This window comes from Ochotona curzoniae, unplaced genomic scaffold (assembly GCF_017591425.1).
Source record: "Ochotona curzoniae isolate NIBS_2020 unplaced genomic scaffold, NIBS_Ocur_1.0 scaffold_2587, whole genome shotgun sequence".
Lineage (NCBI taxonomy): Eukaryota > Metazoa > Chordata > Mammalia > Lagomorpha > Ochotonidae > Ochotona > Ochotona curzoniae.
This window is the reverse complement of record NW_024467096.1, coordinates 21,066,664-21,086,278: the sequence shown is the minus strand read 5'-3', so window position 1 is coordinate 21,086,278 and position 19,615 is coordinate 21,066,664. Positions and strand designations below refer to the sequence as shown.

Genomic DNA, 19,615 nt, shown 5'->3' with positions numbered 1-19,615 from the left:
ACTCACCAAAGTGCTGCAGTGGCTAGACATAGGCTGGCCCAAAGCTAGGAATACAAGGACCTAAGGACTTTGGTGCTCTCCCAGGCGGATTAGCAGGAACCTGGGTCAGAAGTGGGGCAACCAGGACTTGAACCAGGGCTCATGTAGGATGCTGGCACTGTAGGCCATGGCTTCACCTGCTCTGCCAAAGCATCGGTCCTGTGCTGTTTTTGATTATGTTAGCCTAGTTTGCTGTATGTTTTAGTTTGCAGCCTTTCAAAGCATAAAAGATGGGTAAGGTAGAAATATTGGCCATATAACCTGTTATGTTAAAAGTCTTGGGTTAAAAATTTCCTAGGCTTCATAATGAACGGCAGAAATTTTGTCCCTTAGATTTCAAATATATAAAAGTAAATTATGCCTGTGACTCAGAATTTTTTTCTAAAAATTTCACCTGATGCAATTTTTACTTATTCCCATTAGCCCAGGAACAGATGTCACCACAGAGCTGGATAGCTGGATTGACAAATTTTGCTTAGATGCCGATGTCTTCGTTTTGGTTGCAAACTCTGAATCAACACTAATGAACACGGTAGGATCTAATCAGTTATTGTCTGGATAGTGGGAAATTAACTGATATCCTTCAAAGATTTTATTTTAAATTGTATTTCAAGGGAAGTGGGGCGTGCACACGTGCGCGCGCGCGCACGCACACACACACACACACAGACGGAAATCCCAAACACTTGAGCATTCTGCTGCCACCCAGGGTGCACATTAGCAGGAAGCTGGAATGGGGAGCTGAGCTGTGGTTTGTGCCCAGGCATTCGCATATGGGGTGAGGGATTTGTATTTTCATAGGACTAGAGGCCATCTCTATTTTTCTGTAGTGCTCCTAGGTTTCGAAGCTTTCTAGGCTTTAGCTGCTGGAAATCTTTATGAATTTACAATGACAGTATAGATAGTGTTGATATTGTTGGTCTCAGCAAATGGGGGCCAGAGTTGTTATGCTATCTCCTCAATAAAATAATAATGTATGAACAGTTGCTGTCCAGGAAGGCTTGATATTTTCAGTTTTGTCAATTTTTCCAACTTTATCCATGTACGCTGTAGGTTCCAGTCCACTTGTATGTACTTTAAGTCACTATCAGACTGAGAACGGTTTAGATTAACTCATTGACGGTAAAGGCAGAGAGTGTGAGAGTGTCTTGGTCTTTGTCTTTGGTTCACTCCCCACATGCCTGCAATGGCTAGGGCCAGTCCAAGCCCAAGGGAGGAGCCAGGCGCTCCACCACAGCACAACAATGGTCCTACATATTGGACCTTAATGAAATGCACCTCAATGCTGGCCTCCTGAAATGTTAAAGAATTTTTAAAATTTCGTTTTTAAAGCTTTTATTTTATTTTTATTGGAAAGGCAGGTATAAAGAGAGGAGGAGAGAAAGAGAGGAAGATCTTTCATCTGTTGATTCACTCCCCAAGTGGCTGCAATGGTCAAAGCTGAGCCAATCCAAAGCCTGGAGCCTCTTCTGGGTCTCCCACGTGGGTGCAGGGTCCCAAGGCTTTGTGCCGTCCTCGACTGCTTTCCCAGGCCACAAGGAGGTAGCTGGATGGGAAGTGGGGCCGCCAAGATTAGAACCAGTTCTCATATGGGATCCTGGTGTGTGCAAGGCGAGTACTTTACCCATCTGGTTACTGTGCTGGGCCCCGATTTTTTGTTTGTTTGTTTGTTTGTTTTAAGATTTACTTACTTATTCTATTTCAAAGATTTACAGAAAGAAGGACAGACAGACATCTTCCATCGTGTTTACTCCCTGAATGGCTACAGTGGATAGAGCTGGGCCAGTTGTAAAGTCAGGAACTTCTTTCAGGTTTCCCTTGTGGGTTCAGGAGGCCAAGCACTTTGGCCATTCTGCACTGCTTTCCATTGTCAATAGTGGGGAGCAGTCAGAACTTGAACTGGTACCCATGTGGGATGCTGGTGCTGCAGGTGGGAGCCTTATTTGCTATATCACTCTGCCAGGACCCTAAATTGACTTTTTAAATAGGCTTAGTGGGGAGCAAGCACTTTGGCTCACGTTTGACACCATCATCCACCTTGAAGTGTCCTGATTAAGTACCTGACTGTAGCCGCCAGCAGGCAGTGGTGATGGCTTAGGTAATTTGAACTTCAGATTGGCTCGGGCCCGGTGGCTGTGGCGCAAGTGGTTAAGGGTCCTCGCCTTGCACTCCCGGGATCCCATATGGGCGCCGCCGGTTCTATCCCGGCAGCTCTGCTTCCCTTCCAGCTCCCTGCCTGTGGCCCGGGAAAGCAGTCGAGGACGGCCCAAAGCTTTGGGACCCTGCAGCCACGTGGGAGACCTGGAAGAGGCTCCTGGCTTCGGATCGGCATAGTATCGGCCCGTTGCGCTCACTTGGGGAGTGAATCATCGGACGGAAGATCTTCCTCTCTGTCTCTCCTCTCTGTATATCCGCCTTTCCAATAAAAAAAAATAATAATAAAAAAAAAAGTTCAGATAGGCTCTTGTGGGCATTTGAGGGATCAAATAGCAAGTGAGTGTGCATGCGTCCTCTTTTTCTCTCATTCTAGTATACACAACACACATACACACACACAAACTAAACAATTTTAAAAGTCTAAGACAGGATCAGGAAAATGTTCACTTTCCCTCCCCGTTTTTTTTTTTTTTTTCATTTGCCTTCTTATGTGTTGATTTTTTTTTCAAAAATTTTAAAGCTTTCAAGAATGCTTTAGGATCTTCTCTCAGTGGGTCTTAATCACAGTTGACTCAGTGATTCACACCTTCAAAATGATTTGTCAATTATTAATGTAATATAAGATACTTTATAAGTGAATATTGAGATTTTGTTTTCTTTCAGGAAAAACACTTTTTTCACAAGGTGAATGAGCGGCTTTCCAAGCCTAATATTTTCATCCTCAATAATCGTTGGGATGCCTCTGCATCAGAGCCAGAATACATGGAAGACGTAAGTTACTTTTCTCATTGTTTTGAAATGTAGGCATGTACATTGTTATCTGAGAAAGCAACATATTTGTAGACTAGAACTATTATTTGTAGAGAAAAATGTCATAGAAATGAGACATGCATGTAGCAGAGAACAGCTGAGCTACTTTGGGGGTAAGTTGATTTATAGTTCTTTGGGAATTTGGAATCTCGTTTTAATTTTTTTAAGTGTACTATGTATAGCCAAAAAATGTGTGAATTGCACCTGCCAGCTCAGTGCATTTTATAAACTTAATGCAGTTGCTTGGGGATTTAGGTTGGAAGACAGAATATTTCCATAATCAGAATCTGTTTTCCTGTTATCCTTTACCCTTCCTCTTAATGAAAACCATGATTTCTAACAAGATAACTTTTTCTGGTATTCAGTTTTACGGGACAGAATCAGAGTATCTGACTTTTCTGGTTTCTTTGATCAAATATATTGTTGTAAACATATATATTGTTATGTGATGTTGCAATGCATTTTCTTTTCTTCCTTTAAAAAAATATTTATTTGAAAGAGGCAGAAATATGGAGGGAGAAAAAGGGATTTTCCATCCAGTGGTATACTCCCCAGATGCTCCAGTAGCAGAACTGGAGCTTTAGCTGGGTCTCCCACACAGGTGTGGGGGCCCACGCACTTGGGTCTTCCTCTGCCACTTTCCTGGGTGTTTTACAGGGAACTGTGTGAGAAGTGTAGCAGCAGGACTCAAGTTGTGTCCAGATGGGATGCTGGAATTGCAGCAGGTTAACCCACTAAGGAAAATAGGACCCCTGGCGTATTTTCATTCTGAATAGTATTCTATAATTTGAATATACTAATGGTAGGAATTTGGGTAAAGTTCCTATATTTAGCTAATACGAATAATGATTCTGTGTAATTTTTTGTACGTGTCTTTCTGTGTGCATATGTATGCATTTTAATTGGGAATATGTGGATAATTGCCAGTGTGGGGTTGTGTGACTGTGACCGCCAGAAAGTATTCCTCAATGTCTGAGAATTTTTTTTTTTAACTTAGTGGTTACATTGGCTTATGGGATACAGTTCCATAGGTACTGGGATTCCCTCCCAACCCTCCCCCGTGGTGGATTTCTCCACCCTGTTGTGCGGCCTCAGTTCAAGATCAGTTGAGACACCTTCACCGCAAGCATATACCTAGCATAGAGTCCAGCATCTTATTATCCAGATAAGTTCATCCGCCTCTTGGGGAGACCTTCCCTGGTCTGCAGGCATGGCCCAGAGAGCAAGATCCCGATCAATTAAGAGCTCCAGCAGCAACAGTATATTTCGTTATGGAGTTAATTGACATACTATTGAGTAAACAATTAGTTAAAATTACATGTAAGTTCTTCACAACCTCCTGCGACTATTTCAATGACATTTTAACCATTGAGGTTCATAACGGGTTTGGGGGGGTTTGCAGAGAAATCTCTCATACCTTGGTGATGAGTATTCTTTGTGTTCCATCTAGCAGGGCATGTGTGAGTCCTTGATGACCTATCTTTCTTTATTATTCTCTGCTTATCTATTCCTAATTGTGTGTGTATGTGTGTGTGTGTGTGTGTGTGTGTGTGTGTGTGTGTGTGTGTGTGTGTGTGTGTGTGTGTGTGTGTGTGTTGGGTGGGAAGGGGTTCAGGAGGAACCTTATTGGTCATTATAGAGGGTGGAGGCCCAGAGCTGGAACTAGGTAAGGACTGGAGAACGCTCCTCTCCCATTGTCCCGCAGGAAGTTTATTGATCTTCTGGTTCTGATGACCGATCGTGGTTCCTGGCTGTTGTTCTGGTGATGTTGGTTCCTATGTGGAAGGACTCGGGCTTCTTCCATCTCGTGTAGTTTGTCCAAAGAGTGGGGACGTCTGTCCTCTGGGTTCTTGGCATCCGGAGGCATTCCAGTTCCCCGTGTTCTCTTTGGCAGTTGTGATGACATTCTTGGTGTCCGTTCTAATAGACCTTGGTGGGAGTCCGGGAGTCCTTATGGGTGGGATATAAGCCTCCTCCCGTCCCGCTGTTCCGCTCTGAGGTTCTCCCCTATTCTGTGCATATGACCACCTGTTAATAGATTGTTTGGGTCGTTCCTGATTCCCCCTGTATGTCATTGTAGTATTTGCTATTGTCTAATGCTGATCTGAATCTATCGACTTTAAGATACCTGTCCAGTTCCTGTAGGTTACACTACGCGGCTTCCTAACTTTTTCAAAGGAGATGAGAGATTTCTCTGTGCTCCCCCCCAGTTACTGTGTATCACAAGGAATTGGCAGTATATTGGGAATTACAATTATTCAAAACATGTGGGGTGAGATCGTATTAGCTGCAGGTTCATCTGAGGAAGATTTACTGTCATTGGAAATCTTTAGGATTGCTTGGTGTCCCCAAACCACTGCAGTTTCGGCATGGAGCTGTCTGAGCAGCATTCAGAGAACCAAATTCTCAGGGCTCCCTGGCCGGGCGGCCAGCAGGCAAAGCCTGGCGCACTGGCCGCCCTTAGCGGCCCCCCGAGTGGACGTGGGGACTGCATGGTAGCTCACCGGGTTAGAAGCGGCCGGTCCGGGGACCCCGGCTGCCGAATGGCGGCCGTGGGACCTGAGAATGTTTTTGTTGTCAACGGGGATAGTGCGTTACTGCATCTTGCAAGGTAGAGGCTATAGATGTTGTTATATATTCCTACAATGCAATACAAGCCTCTGAAGATTATGCGACCCAAAGCATTAGTAATGTAGAGGCCAGTATTTGAGGATATCTTAGGTTAAGAATATATTTACTTTCAGTAAACAGAGCCTAAGAGTTTTGTAAAGTCAGTTTGTCCTTGTATCGGTGGATTGAGAATTCAGGTTGATTAGCATCTTCACCAGCACTTTGTATTGTTTCATTTGAGTCACATTGGTAGCTACAAAAACTTTTTTTTAATATAATTTATATTTATTTTTATTGGAAAGTCAGAGATACATAGAGAGACAGAGAGGAAGATTTTTGTCTGCTGATTCCCTCCACAAAGGGCCGCAATAGCTGACCTGAGTTGATCTGAAGCCAAGAGACTGGAGCCTCTTCTCGGTCTCCCATGCGGGTGCAAGGTCCCAAGACTTTGGGTCATCCATTCTCTGCTTTCCCAGGCCATAAGCAGGGAGCTGGATGGGCAGTGGGGCCGCCAGGATATGAACCGGCACACATGTGGGATCCCAGTGCATGCAAGGTGAGGACTTCAACCACAAGGCTACTGTGCTGGGCACAAAAATTTTGTCTTTTTAAAATTAAAAAAAGCAAACTGTTTGTAAGTCAGAGGATACAGAGATACAGAGAGAGGATGAGAGACAGAGAATCTTGATCTATTACTTCACTTCGCAAATGGCTGCAACAGCTTAGGCAAGGCCAAGCTGAAGCCAGCGCAGCCAGCAGCTTGGAGCTTCCAGGTCTCACAGTGGGCAGAGACCTGAGCACGTGGGCTGCATCTGCTGCTGCTTCCTCATGAGACGCCAGCTCTGCAGAGGCTCAACTTGCTATGTAACAAGGCTGGTCTCTAAAAAGAAACTTCTTAAAAATAATAGAATTTCTGACATTGTTCTGTAAAATGTAATTTGCATGACACTTTTTGATTTTAATAATAGTATAAAGGTATGATAGAAAGCTTAGAAAATAAAACTTCCTCTCTCCCATAATTGTTCATATTTAGATTATTTGATTTTATTTCCCCCAAAGTTGGAATTTTATCTAACACACAATTTTGTATCTTTTATTATTTCCTGTAATTATATAATTTCAATTGGGATTCACTTAATCATTGGAAAATTAGAAAATACCACCAACAAATTAATCTCCCCCAGGAGCTCAGCATTCCACCTTAGCTTAATTTTCCTAAATTGTAACAAAGAAATCTTTTATGTTAGACATAATGCTGATAGCTGATAGTGACTTTTAGCTTTAAATATTTACTGTGCCAGTCATTTAGTGGTTAAATCTTTGCCTTGCATGCATCGGGATCCCATATGGGCACCAGTTCTTAACCCGGCTATTCTACTTCCAGCTCCCTGCTTAAAGCAGGCCTGGGAATGAAGCGAGAATGCCCCTAAGCCTTCGGACCTTGCATCTGCGTGGGCGACCCAGAAGAAGCTCCTGGCTCCTGGCTTCGGATTGGCTCAGCTCTGGCTGTTGTGGCCACTCGGGGTGTGAACCAGCAGACAAAGATCTTCCTCTCTGTCTCTCCATTTCCAATAAAAATAAATAAATTTTTAAAAACTTCTAAATATTTATTATAAAGGTGAGGAACTTATACAATCATGTGACCCTTTGATTCCTTTTTGTTGTGGTTGTTCAAGATTTTATTTTTATTGGAAAGGCAGGTTTACAGAGAGAAGGAGAGACAGAGAGAGAGATCTATCTGTTTATTCCCCAAATGGCTGCAGCTGCCAGAACTAAGCTGCTTTGAAGCTAGGCGCCAGGAGCTTCTTCTGGTCTCCCACACTGGTGCATGGTTTCACCATTTTGGCCATCCTCTGATACTTTCCTAGGCTAAAAACAGGGAGCAGGATGGAACGTGGAGCAGCCAGGACATGAACTGGTTCCCATAGGTGATGCCTAGGATTAGCCAGATTTTGCAAACGCCAGAAAATCATCAGGGGTCTGAAGCCAATGCAAATGCATAAAAGCAGTTTATTCAAACTAAACTAGGCTCCCAGCCATCGCCTCCCCCCCTTCGCCCCCACAGGATGGGGAGCAGCAACAACCGAATCAGCATCAGCAGCAAAAAGGGCAGAAGAAGGGCCTGAGGAAAGAAAGGGCTGAGGTTCAACAGCACAGGGTTTTTATACATTTCAGGCCAATTCCATACAATTGTACAGTCATGATTGGTTAGTTTAACTGTTAACTTTTAAAAAGAGTAAGTTGGCAGACTTCTATTGGTAGATTTGAAGCAAGCAACTTTGAAAATGTACAGTCTGACGAGCTATAGGGCAGTGGGTCTTCTCTAACACCAGGGACCTCCTTCCTGAGGAGTGCTCTGCCTACGTGACCGCCCAGGTGTCCTGCTGGGTGTCACGTGGACTGTCAAGCCTGGAGTTCACACTGCCCCCGGCCAAGCAGGTAAGGCAGGAATCACAGAAGCAGGAAACGCTGAGGCTCTTCCGAAGCATGAGGCTCACCTGGGGTCTCCAGTTCTCATTAGGGTGCAGGGAGGCAGAAGATGGGTGAGATAAATGTTGGTTTTCCCTCTTGTGTTTTGGGGGAACTGGAAGAGGGAGGAGAAAGTGCCCCACTCCTTGCTGTCGCACTGCATCATCTCCCAGGCATGGGAACAGTCATTTTCAAAAACATTGGTGAGGATCACCCTTGCTTTGAGTGTTGTCTGTCAGAAGCATTAATTTGCATATATTTAGGTTTTTTAAAATGACATAACCACATATGTCACTAATAGAAAATTGAGAGATACTTTATGTGCCACTAGAATCAACACTTATCTGTGATTTTTTTTTTTTTGCAAAGATGTATATAGTTGTTTGAAAGAGTTATATATAGAAACAAAAGGATAGACCCACATCTATCACCATACACTAAGATCCAATCTACATGGATAAAAGACCTAAATCTACATCCAGAAACCTTCAAACTCTTACAAGAAAATGTAGGAAATACACTGCAAGACCTAGGAGTAGGTTCCGACTTTCTAAGAAGGACACCAAAAGCAATAGCAGTTGAGAACAGAATAAACAAATGGGACCTCATCAAACTAAGAAGCTTCTGTACAGCAAGGGAAACAATCAACAAAGTAAAAAAGCAACCCACAGAGTGGGAGAAGATCTTTGCACACGATATAGGCGATAGGGGGCTAATTTCCAGGATATACAAAGAACTTCAAAACAACCAAAAAACCAAAACAAACAAGCCACTCAAGAAATGGGCAAGGGAAATGGGCAAACATTTCACAAAGGAACAAGTCCAAATGGCAAACAAACATATGAAAAAATGTTCCAGCTCCCTAGCAATAAGGGAAATCCAAATTAAAACATCGATGAGGTACCACCTAACACCAGTAAGATTGGCCCACATAAACAAGAACACCAACGACGCTTGCTGGCGAGGATGCGGGGAAAAGGGAACCCTACTCCACTGCTGGTGGAGCTGCAAATTGGTACAGCCTTTATGGAAATCAGTCTGGAGAACACTCAAACAACTCGGAATCTGCATGCCATATGACCCAGCAATAGCACTCCTAGGAATATATCCAAAACACCAGTTTTACGACAAACCAACATGCATCCCTATGTTCATTGCAGCACAATCAGTAATTGCAAAAACATGGAAGCAACCGAAATGCCCATCAGCAGAAGATTGGATAAGAAAGCTTTGGTTCATCTACTCCATGGAATACTACTCAGCTATTAAAAAAAACAAATTGCAGTTCTTTGTGGCTAAATGGGCACAACTGGAAACTATAATGCTAAGGGAAATGAGTGAATCCCAAAAGATTAGATACCACATGTTTGCCTTGATTTAACCTGTAATTTTTTGTTTGGTTGTTTGTTATTTTTTGAACCTGTCATTGATACTGTCTCAACCCAGATGTTTCGAAGAATGGAACTCGCATTATTCTTAACATATTGTTTACCCATTACTATGTCAATTAATTCCATAATGTTGTATATTGATACTGAGGCCTTGTTGGGGCTTTTAACTGACCGGATCTTTACTCTGTTAGACCTATCTTCAGACCATAGAAGGTCTCCCCAAGAGGCCACTGAACTTATCTGGACAATAAGACGCTGAACTTTATGCTAGGCATGTGTTTTCAAGCAATGAATCTCAACTGAACTTGAACTATGGTTATGCAACAAGGTGGAGGAATCCACCATGGGGGGAGGGGTATGGGGAGGGGTGGGGGGAATCCCCAGCGCCTATAAAACTGTACTACATAATACAGTGTAAGCAACAATAAAAAAAAAAAAAAAAAAAAAAAAAGAGTTATATATAGGGAGAGAAATAAGGAGAGATATGTTCCATTGCTAGTTCACTCCTCAGAAGGCTGCAGCATCCAGGTTGGTCCAGCTGAAGCTGCGCGCTGGGCACTCCATCTGTGTGTGCCGTGTGGGTGATGGTCCCGAGCACTTGGGTCGTCGTTTGCTGCCTTCCCAACTGCAGTTCACGTGGGACACTAGTGTTGTACAGGATGCTTACACTGCTGTGCAGTGTGCTTGTCTGTAATGTTTTATAATACTTGTGTAGGGTTTGGTGATGATCCATCAGAAATTTAAATACTTGCTCAAAAGAGAATGCTTAATTTAAGAAAAAGATGTCCTTTTATTAGAACATCAAACTTTATTTATTGAAATTTCACAGACTTGTCAAGAATTTGGGAACTATTACTAAATGTTCATTATAAATGTAATATCGGTCTGTAGCTGGTTTTACTTACGTTTGTTGAAGTTTTTCATATTTGTTTGATATTCTTTTTTTCTTTGTAGGTACGTAGGCAGCACATGGAAAGATGCCTGCATTTCTTGGTGGATGAGCTCAAAGTTGTGGGTCCATTAGAAGCACAGAATCGTATCTTTTTTGTTTCAGCAAAAGAAGTTCTTAGTGCAAGAAAGCATAAAGCACAGGGAATGCCAGAAGGTGGTATGTATAATTACAGGTTTCCTTTGAAGTACAAGTATAGGTTTTGAAAACAGCATCTTATCTTACTATATATACTGGCTCTTCCGTTTTATGACTTTTCTTTCCATGGTCCCACTCTGCAAACATTAGTGGAAATTTCCAGAAACAGAAATGTTTTAAATTCTGTGCTGTTCTGAATATTGCAGTGATATCTTGCCCTCGCCAGGATATGTTTGTGCAGTGTTCTGTGCAGGATATGCTATCCACCTTTTAGTCACTTTGTTATCACTTACCAAGTTGATGGAATGATGATTGTAGTACTTATTTATGTTCAGGTAACCCTTGTTTTCTTTGTGACTGCAAACTTCAAGAATAGTAATTCTGGAAAGTTGGATATGTGCTAAAGACAAACTTAGACTGCTTGTTTAAGAGAAAAGTTGAAAACTCTTGTCTCGATTAGGGAAGAAAGAAGTTGTGTGCTGAGCTTGCTAAGGTCAATGGTAAGAATGAATCTTCTGTCCACAAAAATGAGAACAAGGAAAAAGAAATTTGTGTTAATCTTGCTGTTGCATTTCCAACCACAAAAGTTATGGCCACAGTGCATGAGAAGTGATTAGTGATGGTGGAAAATGGGTTAAATTGCTCTGTATGTACAGGAAAAAGCCCAGTGCAGTGTGGCTAAGTCTTAATAGCACTCTCGGTTTTAGGCACCCACTGGAATTTTTGGAACATAATCCCCTTGATAATTGTGGATGACTCTACTAGATTTTACAGTCTTTGCCCGTGTATTGCAGGTGGGGCACTTGCTGAAGGATTTCAGGCAAGGCTACAGGAGTTTCAGAATTTTGAACAAATCTTTGAGGTAGGAATTTTGTGACTGTATTGGCTAATGTAAAACTTTCATATTGGTTGGAGAGTGAAATCTTTGTTACTTATCTTTGTCAGTAACCTTTGCTGTTATTTAGTGCAGTTACTGAAAGAAGGAAATTTGCAAGAAAGGAAACCCGTGCAAAATGGATGATGTGTAAGCATTGAGAATTAAAGATCCTAATTTGTTTTTCCTTAAATACTTACTCGTATAAGGAGAAGCTGTTTTCCAGTTTTGCCTAGGTTTTGCAGTTAATGAAATTCCATGTTCAGCCATGTGGAGCTAGGACAAATGATTGTGTTATAACACAGCGGAGTGAAAATCATCTTTTTTCTTTTTGTTATACTATTTATAGAGATACAGACCGTGGCTAATGTTAATTTGGTAAAATTTTACTCAGACATTTGTTACTTGTTCATCTGCACATTTTGTGAAAGATTGCTGAGCAAATGAATGAATACAAAAATAATTGATATAGCTCTGATTCATTAGGAATCTGGGAATCTAAACTCTTACTTAGCCCTAGTTAATATAATTCTGCATAGATTCCATGTCACCTTGTCTTTATGAGTCGAAACAAAAACCTGAGAATTGAAGAAACTTCCATCTGTAGCTATTCTTCCATGTAAGTAGTAACTCCCTTAAAAAGAGATGTGAGTAATGACTGTACGTGGCAAATTTTTTAAAATAAATAATTTGTTTACTGTTCCTCATCTTTATTTTGGATGAAAGGGGAAAAGACCATTAGATGAAGACTTGTTTAAGAAAACCCACTGTGTTGATAAAGGGTCTCTAATTGTTGAGAAGCTTCTATCATTCTTATTTTTAAACATATTTTCCCATCTCTATTTTTAATTTTTGGTTATTTGAGGAAATAGGATTATAAAATAATTCTTTTCTAAGATGTCTTTAATGTTTGTGGTAAAGGATATTCCTGGGGTGATGGGTGAAATTTGAATGTGGAGTAGTGTTAGGTAATAGTATTGTCCCAGCGGTGAATGTTTTAAATATAGCTGTCTGGCGAATGTGTGAGAAGGTATCCCCCCCTTTAGAAGACAGTGTTGGTGTGTATTTAGCAATGAGGTCATAATGGTTGCAGTGACCTGTGAAATTGTTTAGCAAGGGAAGGAAATAATGAATGAAACTGTTAGACTTGTGTAAAGCAAGGGAGAGGCAAGCAAGCGAGACTGAAATTGTTGAACTTCTAGATTAAAAAGTATACTGGCATTATTATTTCAATATTATATTGAAATAATACTTGGGAGTCAGTGTTTGTGGGACTTCTTGTCAAGGAGACTTGATAAGGTTGTTGGTTATGTTTTTAAAACTATACAGATAAATTCTGATGTTTTCAAATATATAACTGTGATTATCAGCTCCTGTACATGTTTTGGAGAAATCAAAACTGTCTTAATTAGGATGTGAATAAATGCTGAAGCTTTTCAATAGTCTGCAGTAGGACACTATGACAAGCTGGCATTTGAATTTGCTTAGTATTTTAAATATCTTGGAAATGTAGGGTTCCCAATGAAATAAGTCTGGGAAGTGCTTCCCATAATATGTGGATGTTTCTTGAGGAGGTTCATATATGTATAAATATATATGAAGGATACTAAGAATTGACCCAGAATACAAACTATTGGGCTTATTCCCAATACTGCATTTGTGAATAGCATGTTCCTTTTTCAGGGTACCTCTTAATACTGTACAGACCAATGGGAAAACTGGTGGGATGCATTTTAATTAGAAGAAGATGCTGTTCTCATCTGTACTTATCCATTGTCACATGTTTTTGATTGAGAAGTAGCATTGTGTGATAACTGTGGAGATGTCTCCCCTTGTCTTGTCTAGCTCTAACACTGTGCTGTGCCCACACATTTACATCTTCATTGCTGATATCTAGATCTGCTTCATCGAGGAACATAGAATTTCTTTTAGTTTTTCTCTTTTAAAATATTTTTATGCTTTCATTACAATTTTTTTCTGGAGTTTAACTTGGCACATTTATGAGATGATCACTTAACATGAAACCAAAGTTATGGTCATTATAAATTAAGTAGTTTACTATTCAGAAGTTTAGCGTGACATAATTGTGGTTTTAAAGGAGGAAGTATATAGCAGCGTTTGACATTTTCTTTGGGCACACACAGATGGGGAACAATGTCCACTCATCAGTTGTGAAATTGAGTGAGTCACAGTGATTGGAGGAATAGTGATGCCCCTCGGGTAGAGATAAAGCTCTGTGATACTGGGGAGTGTGAGCTGAACCCGCTTTGTCACCTGTTGACTAAAGTACGCTCATGTGCCCTGTAGCTAAAGAAATGAATCTGTTTCTGTGTTCTTGACTTCAAACAAAATTAAAGGAGAGAGCCAAAATGACAGATTTTTTACTAATGGAAATTAATTTCTTTTTTTTTTTTTTTAATTTTATTGGAAAGTCAGATATATAGAAAGGAGGAGAGACAGAGAGGAAGATCTTCCATCCATTGATTCCACAAGCAGCAGCTATAACCGGAGCTGAGCTGATCCAAAGCCAGGAGCCCAGAATCTCTTCTGGGTCTCCCATGTGGGTGCAGGGTCCCAAGGCTTTGGGCTGTCCTCGACTGCTTTCCCAGGCCACAAGCAGGAAGCTGGATGGGAAGCAGGGCTGCCGGGATTAGAACCGGTGCCCATATGGGATCCTGGCGAGTGCAAGGCAAGCACTTTAGCCACCAGGCTACCATACCAGGCCCAGAAATTAATTGCTGACATGAACACTTAAGCATAAGGTTACAAGTGATTATGTAACATTGATAACTTTATTTTTTACTGAATGTATTTTTATTTTGAGTTTTGAATTATGTGGTACAATTTCATATAGGCGGGGATTCCCCCCTCAACTCCCAACCCCTATCAGATTTTTCCCATTTTGTTAGAATAGTGTAGTCCTTCATAAGGAATCATAATTCTATCAGTTTCTTATTTAAGTGTGCCCCGACATTGTTGGTACAGACAATGTCAGACAGTTCAGCATCTTATTGTCTACACTTGTCCAACAGTTTCTTTGGGAATCCATCTTTTATATTGATAACTTTCGAATTATGTAATACTAATATGTACTGATATGTAGTTCTAATAATGATGTAATTTTAGGTGAATATTATTTTAAAGCTTGGGAGATGTTCATTTTTACCAAGAAAAGACTATATTGAAAATCAGGAATTATTCACTAAAGCTTGTACTAGCTAATGATACAAAATTCAAGAAAATGAATTAGGAAATATATCAGGGTCACTGAAGACTTTTTAAAGTTGTTCACTTCTAATCAGTGGGCATGCTTTTTAGTAACATAACATCAATAATAACCTTAACTAATTTTTGAAAAAAGGTGGAATACTAATTCACAATTCAGTTATGAACTTTGTTTAGGTTATTACAAGTGTGAGAAAAATCAAGATAGATGGAATAGAATTAGATTAAGAGAGCCACACAAAATGAGCAGGGCTGTTGGAGAATCTTAGCACAAACAGTGCCATTTGTTTATTTTTTTCCTTGTTATAGTCAGACCACTGCACATTACTGTGTAACAATACACAAAGATATGAACTTGCTGTTAAAATTTATTTTATTTTGATTCTTCGTAATTTTATGTTTCATAACTTAAAGTTCTGTTTGTATTTGAATTTATTTTCCTTCCTTATTTATGTTTTAAGTTAACAGACAGCAAGTTTTTTGTGTTTAAATTCCTGAAAATGTTGTGATGGAATTACAGTAATGTGTTATGGCTTGGGCCCCTCGCAGGAGTGTATCTCGCAGTCAGCAGTGAAAACAAAGTTTGAACAGCACACTATCAGAGCTAAACAGATACTAGATACAGTGAAAAACATAATGGATTCAATAAACGTGGGAGCAGCAGAGAGAAGGTATGCATTGCTCATTTTATTGCAATAAAAATGTTAGCTTTTTTGTGTGTCAGACTTGTTAAAACTAAGATTTTTCCCACCAGAGTTAACAATGTGAATTTAACTGATGTTTGTTTTTTAAATGAATATTTGAAAGTGTAAATATAATCCTGAACAAATCATTTCTATTCCTTGGATCTCAGTATTGCCGGTATGATTTATTATTTGAAACTGTTCAGTGGCTTTCAAGCATCTTTAAAGCAGTGGAAGGCGTCTGTTCTTCAAGTCCAGAACATGCATTCAGCCATGCCTCCTCCTTTGCTATATTCATACACTGATCACCTTGAAATTATTCTTTTATGCTATGTGTGTGTTATCATCTGGTGAACAAATAAGGTAATAGTGCCTCCCAACTGAAATATTGCTCTGGTAAATAATACCCTTATATGTCATACTGTACTGTATTATTCTATTTCTTATCAATTGGAAATGAATGATTCCAAGAACCCACACTGTCTCAACAGACTTGGTGATTGAAGCAAAGATCAGGACGTCATCAGACAGGACAGAAGGGGCCATGTTAAATCTCAGTTGGAAACAAATTATCAAATATTAAAGTCCAAATGTATTTTCCCTTGCTGGGAACAACATTCCCTCCTTTTCTAAGTATTACATGATTTGGGGACTTTTTCGAAACCCACCATGTGCAGTAGATACCTGCTAGCATGTAAAACCCAGAGCTAAGAAATTTGGGTTTGATCTCAGCTTCTGGATAATGAAGTTGTGTTACTAGAGTCCCTGCCAGCTCAGTTGCTTTATTATAATGTCCCCAATTCGGTCTAATGGATGGATCATTTTAATTTAAAAAATATAGGACATTATTGTTGGGTGTTTGGCTTGGTGGTTAAGATGCCCATGTCTCATACTGGGTTTGAAACCTGGCTCTGCTCTCGGCCCCAGCCAACTGGTAACACAGACCCAGGGATGATGACTCAGCAGACTGGCTGCCTGCCACCCATGGGACGAGACTGCGTTGAGTTCCTAACTCCTGGCTTTGGTCCCAGCCAGGGGCTGTTGAGGGCATTTGAGAGCAAACCAGTGAATGGGGGCTTTCTCTGCCTTTGAAATATATAAATAATATGTAAAACTATATTTGCATCAGTCTATATATGATGTTAAAGTAAAAGTAAATATGACACACAGAAGATATATTTGAATGTAGCTTATGTAACCATAGCTATGTATATAACCATAGTTATGTAGCTTTTGCTTAAGATATTAAAAGGATCTCTGAACTGGTACAATAGCTCAACTGGCTAATCCTCTGCATTGCAGCTCCAGCATTCCATATGGGTGCTGGTTCATGTCTTGGCTGCACCACTTGCCATATAACTCCCTATGTATGACCTGGGAAAGCAGTGGAGGATGGCTCCAAACCTTGGGACGGTGTACCGGCTTTCAAGACCTGGAAGAAGCTCCTGGCTCCTGGCTTTGAGTCAGCACCACTTCAGCTGTTGCAGCCATTTGAGGAGTGAACCAATGAGTGGAAGTTCTTTCTGTTTCTCCTTCTCTCTGTAAATCTGCATTTCCAGTAAAAATTTAAAAATATATAGTGTAAGGATCTTAAGATCTTGTTTTCCTATGTCTTCTAGGAATCAACAGATTTTTTTTTTTAAGGTTTATTTATTTTTATTTGAGAGGCAGATTGACAGAGCGAAGGAGGGACAGGAGAGAGATGTTTCATTCGTTGTTTCACTCCCTGAATGGTCACAGTGGCAGAGCTGAGATGATCTAGAGCCAGGAGCCTGGAGCTTCTTTTGAGTCTCCCATGTAGGTGCAGTGCCCAAGTGCTTAAACATCCTCTGCTGCCTTCCCAGGTTTTAGCAGGGAGCTGGATGCAAAGTGGAACAGCCAGTGTTATTTGGGATGCTGGCACTGCAGGCTGAGAACTGTGGTGCTATACTGGCACACTGGCCTAACCAGCAAACTTTGTAAAAAGAAGTTAGTAAATTTAGGCTTTGAGAATCATACTCTTTTGCAGCTTTAGAGCAAAAGTCACATGCCTTAGATAGTGAACAAATACTTGTGACTGTTCCAGAAAAAACTTAATAAAAACTGGAAGCTGGCTGAATTAACTGTAATTAAAATATTTGAATTTTGTTGGTATTCAGGATTTCTTTTTTCTTATGTCCTACTAATAGTTGGTTCAATACATTTAACGTGAGTCATTGCTTGATTGTTTTGGGACATTAATATGCCCTGAACATTGATTACTCTGCATACCATGATAGAGTCTATTCCCTGGAAGAGAGGGAAGATCAGATTGATAGACTGGACTTCATACGGAACCAGATGAACCTTTTGACATTGGATGTTAAGAAGAAAATTAAGGCGGTTACTGAGGAGGTGGCAAATAAAGTGAGTGACAGTAACTGTATTCTTAAAATATTTGAAAATGCAATCATTTTTTTTCATTTTTATAAATGTTATTCCTTAGCTTAGAGGAATATTTTTAAGATTTTTTATATTTTCAGGTTTCCTGTGCAATGACAGATGAAATTTGTCGGCTGTCTGTCTTGGTTGATGAATTTTGTTCCGAGTTTCATCCTACTCCAAGTGTGTTGAAAGTATATAAAAGTGTAAGTTAAATATTATACTGAGGGGTAGACATTGTACTTCAGCAAGTTTTCCTGGAGAAGAAATAATGTAGACATATACTGTTGTTAACAGGAGTTAAATAAGCACATAGAAGATGGTATGGGAAGAAATTTGGCTGATCGGTGCACCAGTGAAGTTAATGCCTCAATGCTTCAATCCCAGCAGGAAATTATTGGTAATATTTATGCCTACACATAGTGTGATAGTGTTGGTCTGCTTTCCTTTGTCTATTTCCTAGAAGATAAAAACATTTTTTTCTGATTGTTAAAATAAATGTCATCGTTTTGTTTTCTCTAGAAAATTTAAAGCCTTTGCTTCCAGCTGGTATACAGAATAATCTACATACACTGGTCCCATGCAAGAAATTTGATCTCAGCTATGACCTGAATTGCCACAAACTATGTTCAGATTTCCAAGAGGATATTGTATTCCGTTTTTCTCTGGGCTGGTCTTCCCTTGTACATCGATTCCTTGGCCACACAAACGCACAGAGGGTGCTCCTGGGATTATCAGAGCCTATCTTTCAGGTATTGAGCTTGATTCTACCATATGGAACTCTCCATTTTTTTTTTCTTTTTTGATTTTTCTAATATAATGAGCTTTACCAAATCTATACATTTATTTGTGTCTGTTTCCTGTTTCTGTGTTAGGTATACCATGCCAAAACGGAAGGGCCACCTGAAAGATTTTTATCCAATATTGTTTTAGGTGGTTCCACATTCATTTTTTGACACTGTTTTCTATTTTCTTAAAAATTTTGGTTTTCGGGCCCGGCGCGGTGGCGCAAGTGGTTAAAGGTCCTCGCCTTGCACGCCCGGGATCCCATATGGGCGCCGGTTCTAATCCCGGCAGCCCTGCTTCCCTTCCAGCTCCCTGCCTGTGGCCTGGGAAAGCAGTCGAGGACGGCCCAAAGCTTTGGGAACCTGCACCCGTGTGGGAGACCCGGAAGAGGCTCCTGGCTTTGGATCGGCATAGTATCGACCCGTTGCGCTCACTTGGGGAGTGTATCATCGGATGGAAGATCTTCCTCTCTGTCTCTCCTCTCTGTATATCCGCCTTTCCAATAAAAAAAATAATAATAAAAAAAAAAATTTTGGTTTTCAGAGTTCAGATAACTTAGAATAAATGCAGTTGCTTTACACAAAATAGAATAAAACCAGCACATTTGAGTTTTACATTCTGTGAACCCAAGAAGACCCTTATGTCCATTTGTAGTTAATCATATTCCTGCCTCCACTCCCACCACATATCTACCTTTGCTTATATTTATATATATATATATATATATATATATATATATATATATATATATGTTTGAAGAGAGAGGCATCTTCCATCTACTGGTTTGCTCCTCAGGTGGCTACAGTGGTTAGGGTTGAAGCCAAGAGCTTCATCTGGGTCTCCCACAGGAGTGCCAGGCAGGGCCTAAAAATTTTGGCCGTATACCACTATTTCCCAGGTATATTAGCAGGGAGCTATGTAGGAAGTAGAGCTGCAGAACATAAACTGTCACCCAGATGGGAAGCTAATGTAATAGGCATTGCTTAACCTGGTACACCATGATGCCAACACCTGCGTTTGTCCTTTCTGAACATTTCCTGTAAATGGGATTACATAAAAATATGGCCTGGGCTGGTGTGCTGCG

The 19,615-nt window shown here is 40.5% G+C and overlaps 1 protein-coding gene across 3 annotated transcripts in view; it reads left to right on the top strand.

Annotated features, from left to right (window-relative positions):
* MFN1 (mitofusin 1) overlaps positions 1-19,615 on the top strand; it is a 43,882-nt gene that overhangs the window by 14,852 nt on the left and 9,415 nt on the right. For all 3 annotated transcript variants that reach the window (XM_041002611.1, XM_041002612.1, XM_041002613.1), the window contains 9 exons: positions 463-571; positions 2,860-2,967; positions 10,431-10,584; positions 11,358-11,425; positions 15,212-15,333; positions 17,604-17,730; positions 17,847-17,951; positions 18,043-18,145; positions 18,268-18,497. In XM_041002611.1, coding sequence (XP_040858545.1) covers positions 463-571; positions 2,860-2,967; positions 10,431-10,584; positions 11,358-11,425; positions 15,212-15,333; positions 17,604-17,730; positions 17,847-17,951; positions 18,043-18,145; positions 18,268-18,497 — 1,126 coding nt within the window. The remainder of the gene's footprint in view (positions 1-462; positions 572-2,859; positions 2,968-10,430; positions 10,585-11,357; positions 11,426-15,211; positions 15,334-17,603; positions 17,731-17,846; positions 17,952-18,042; positions 18,146-18,267; positions 18,498-19,615) is intronic.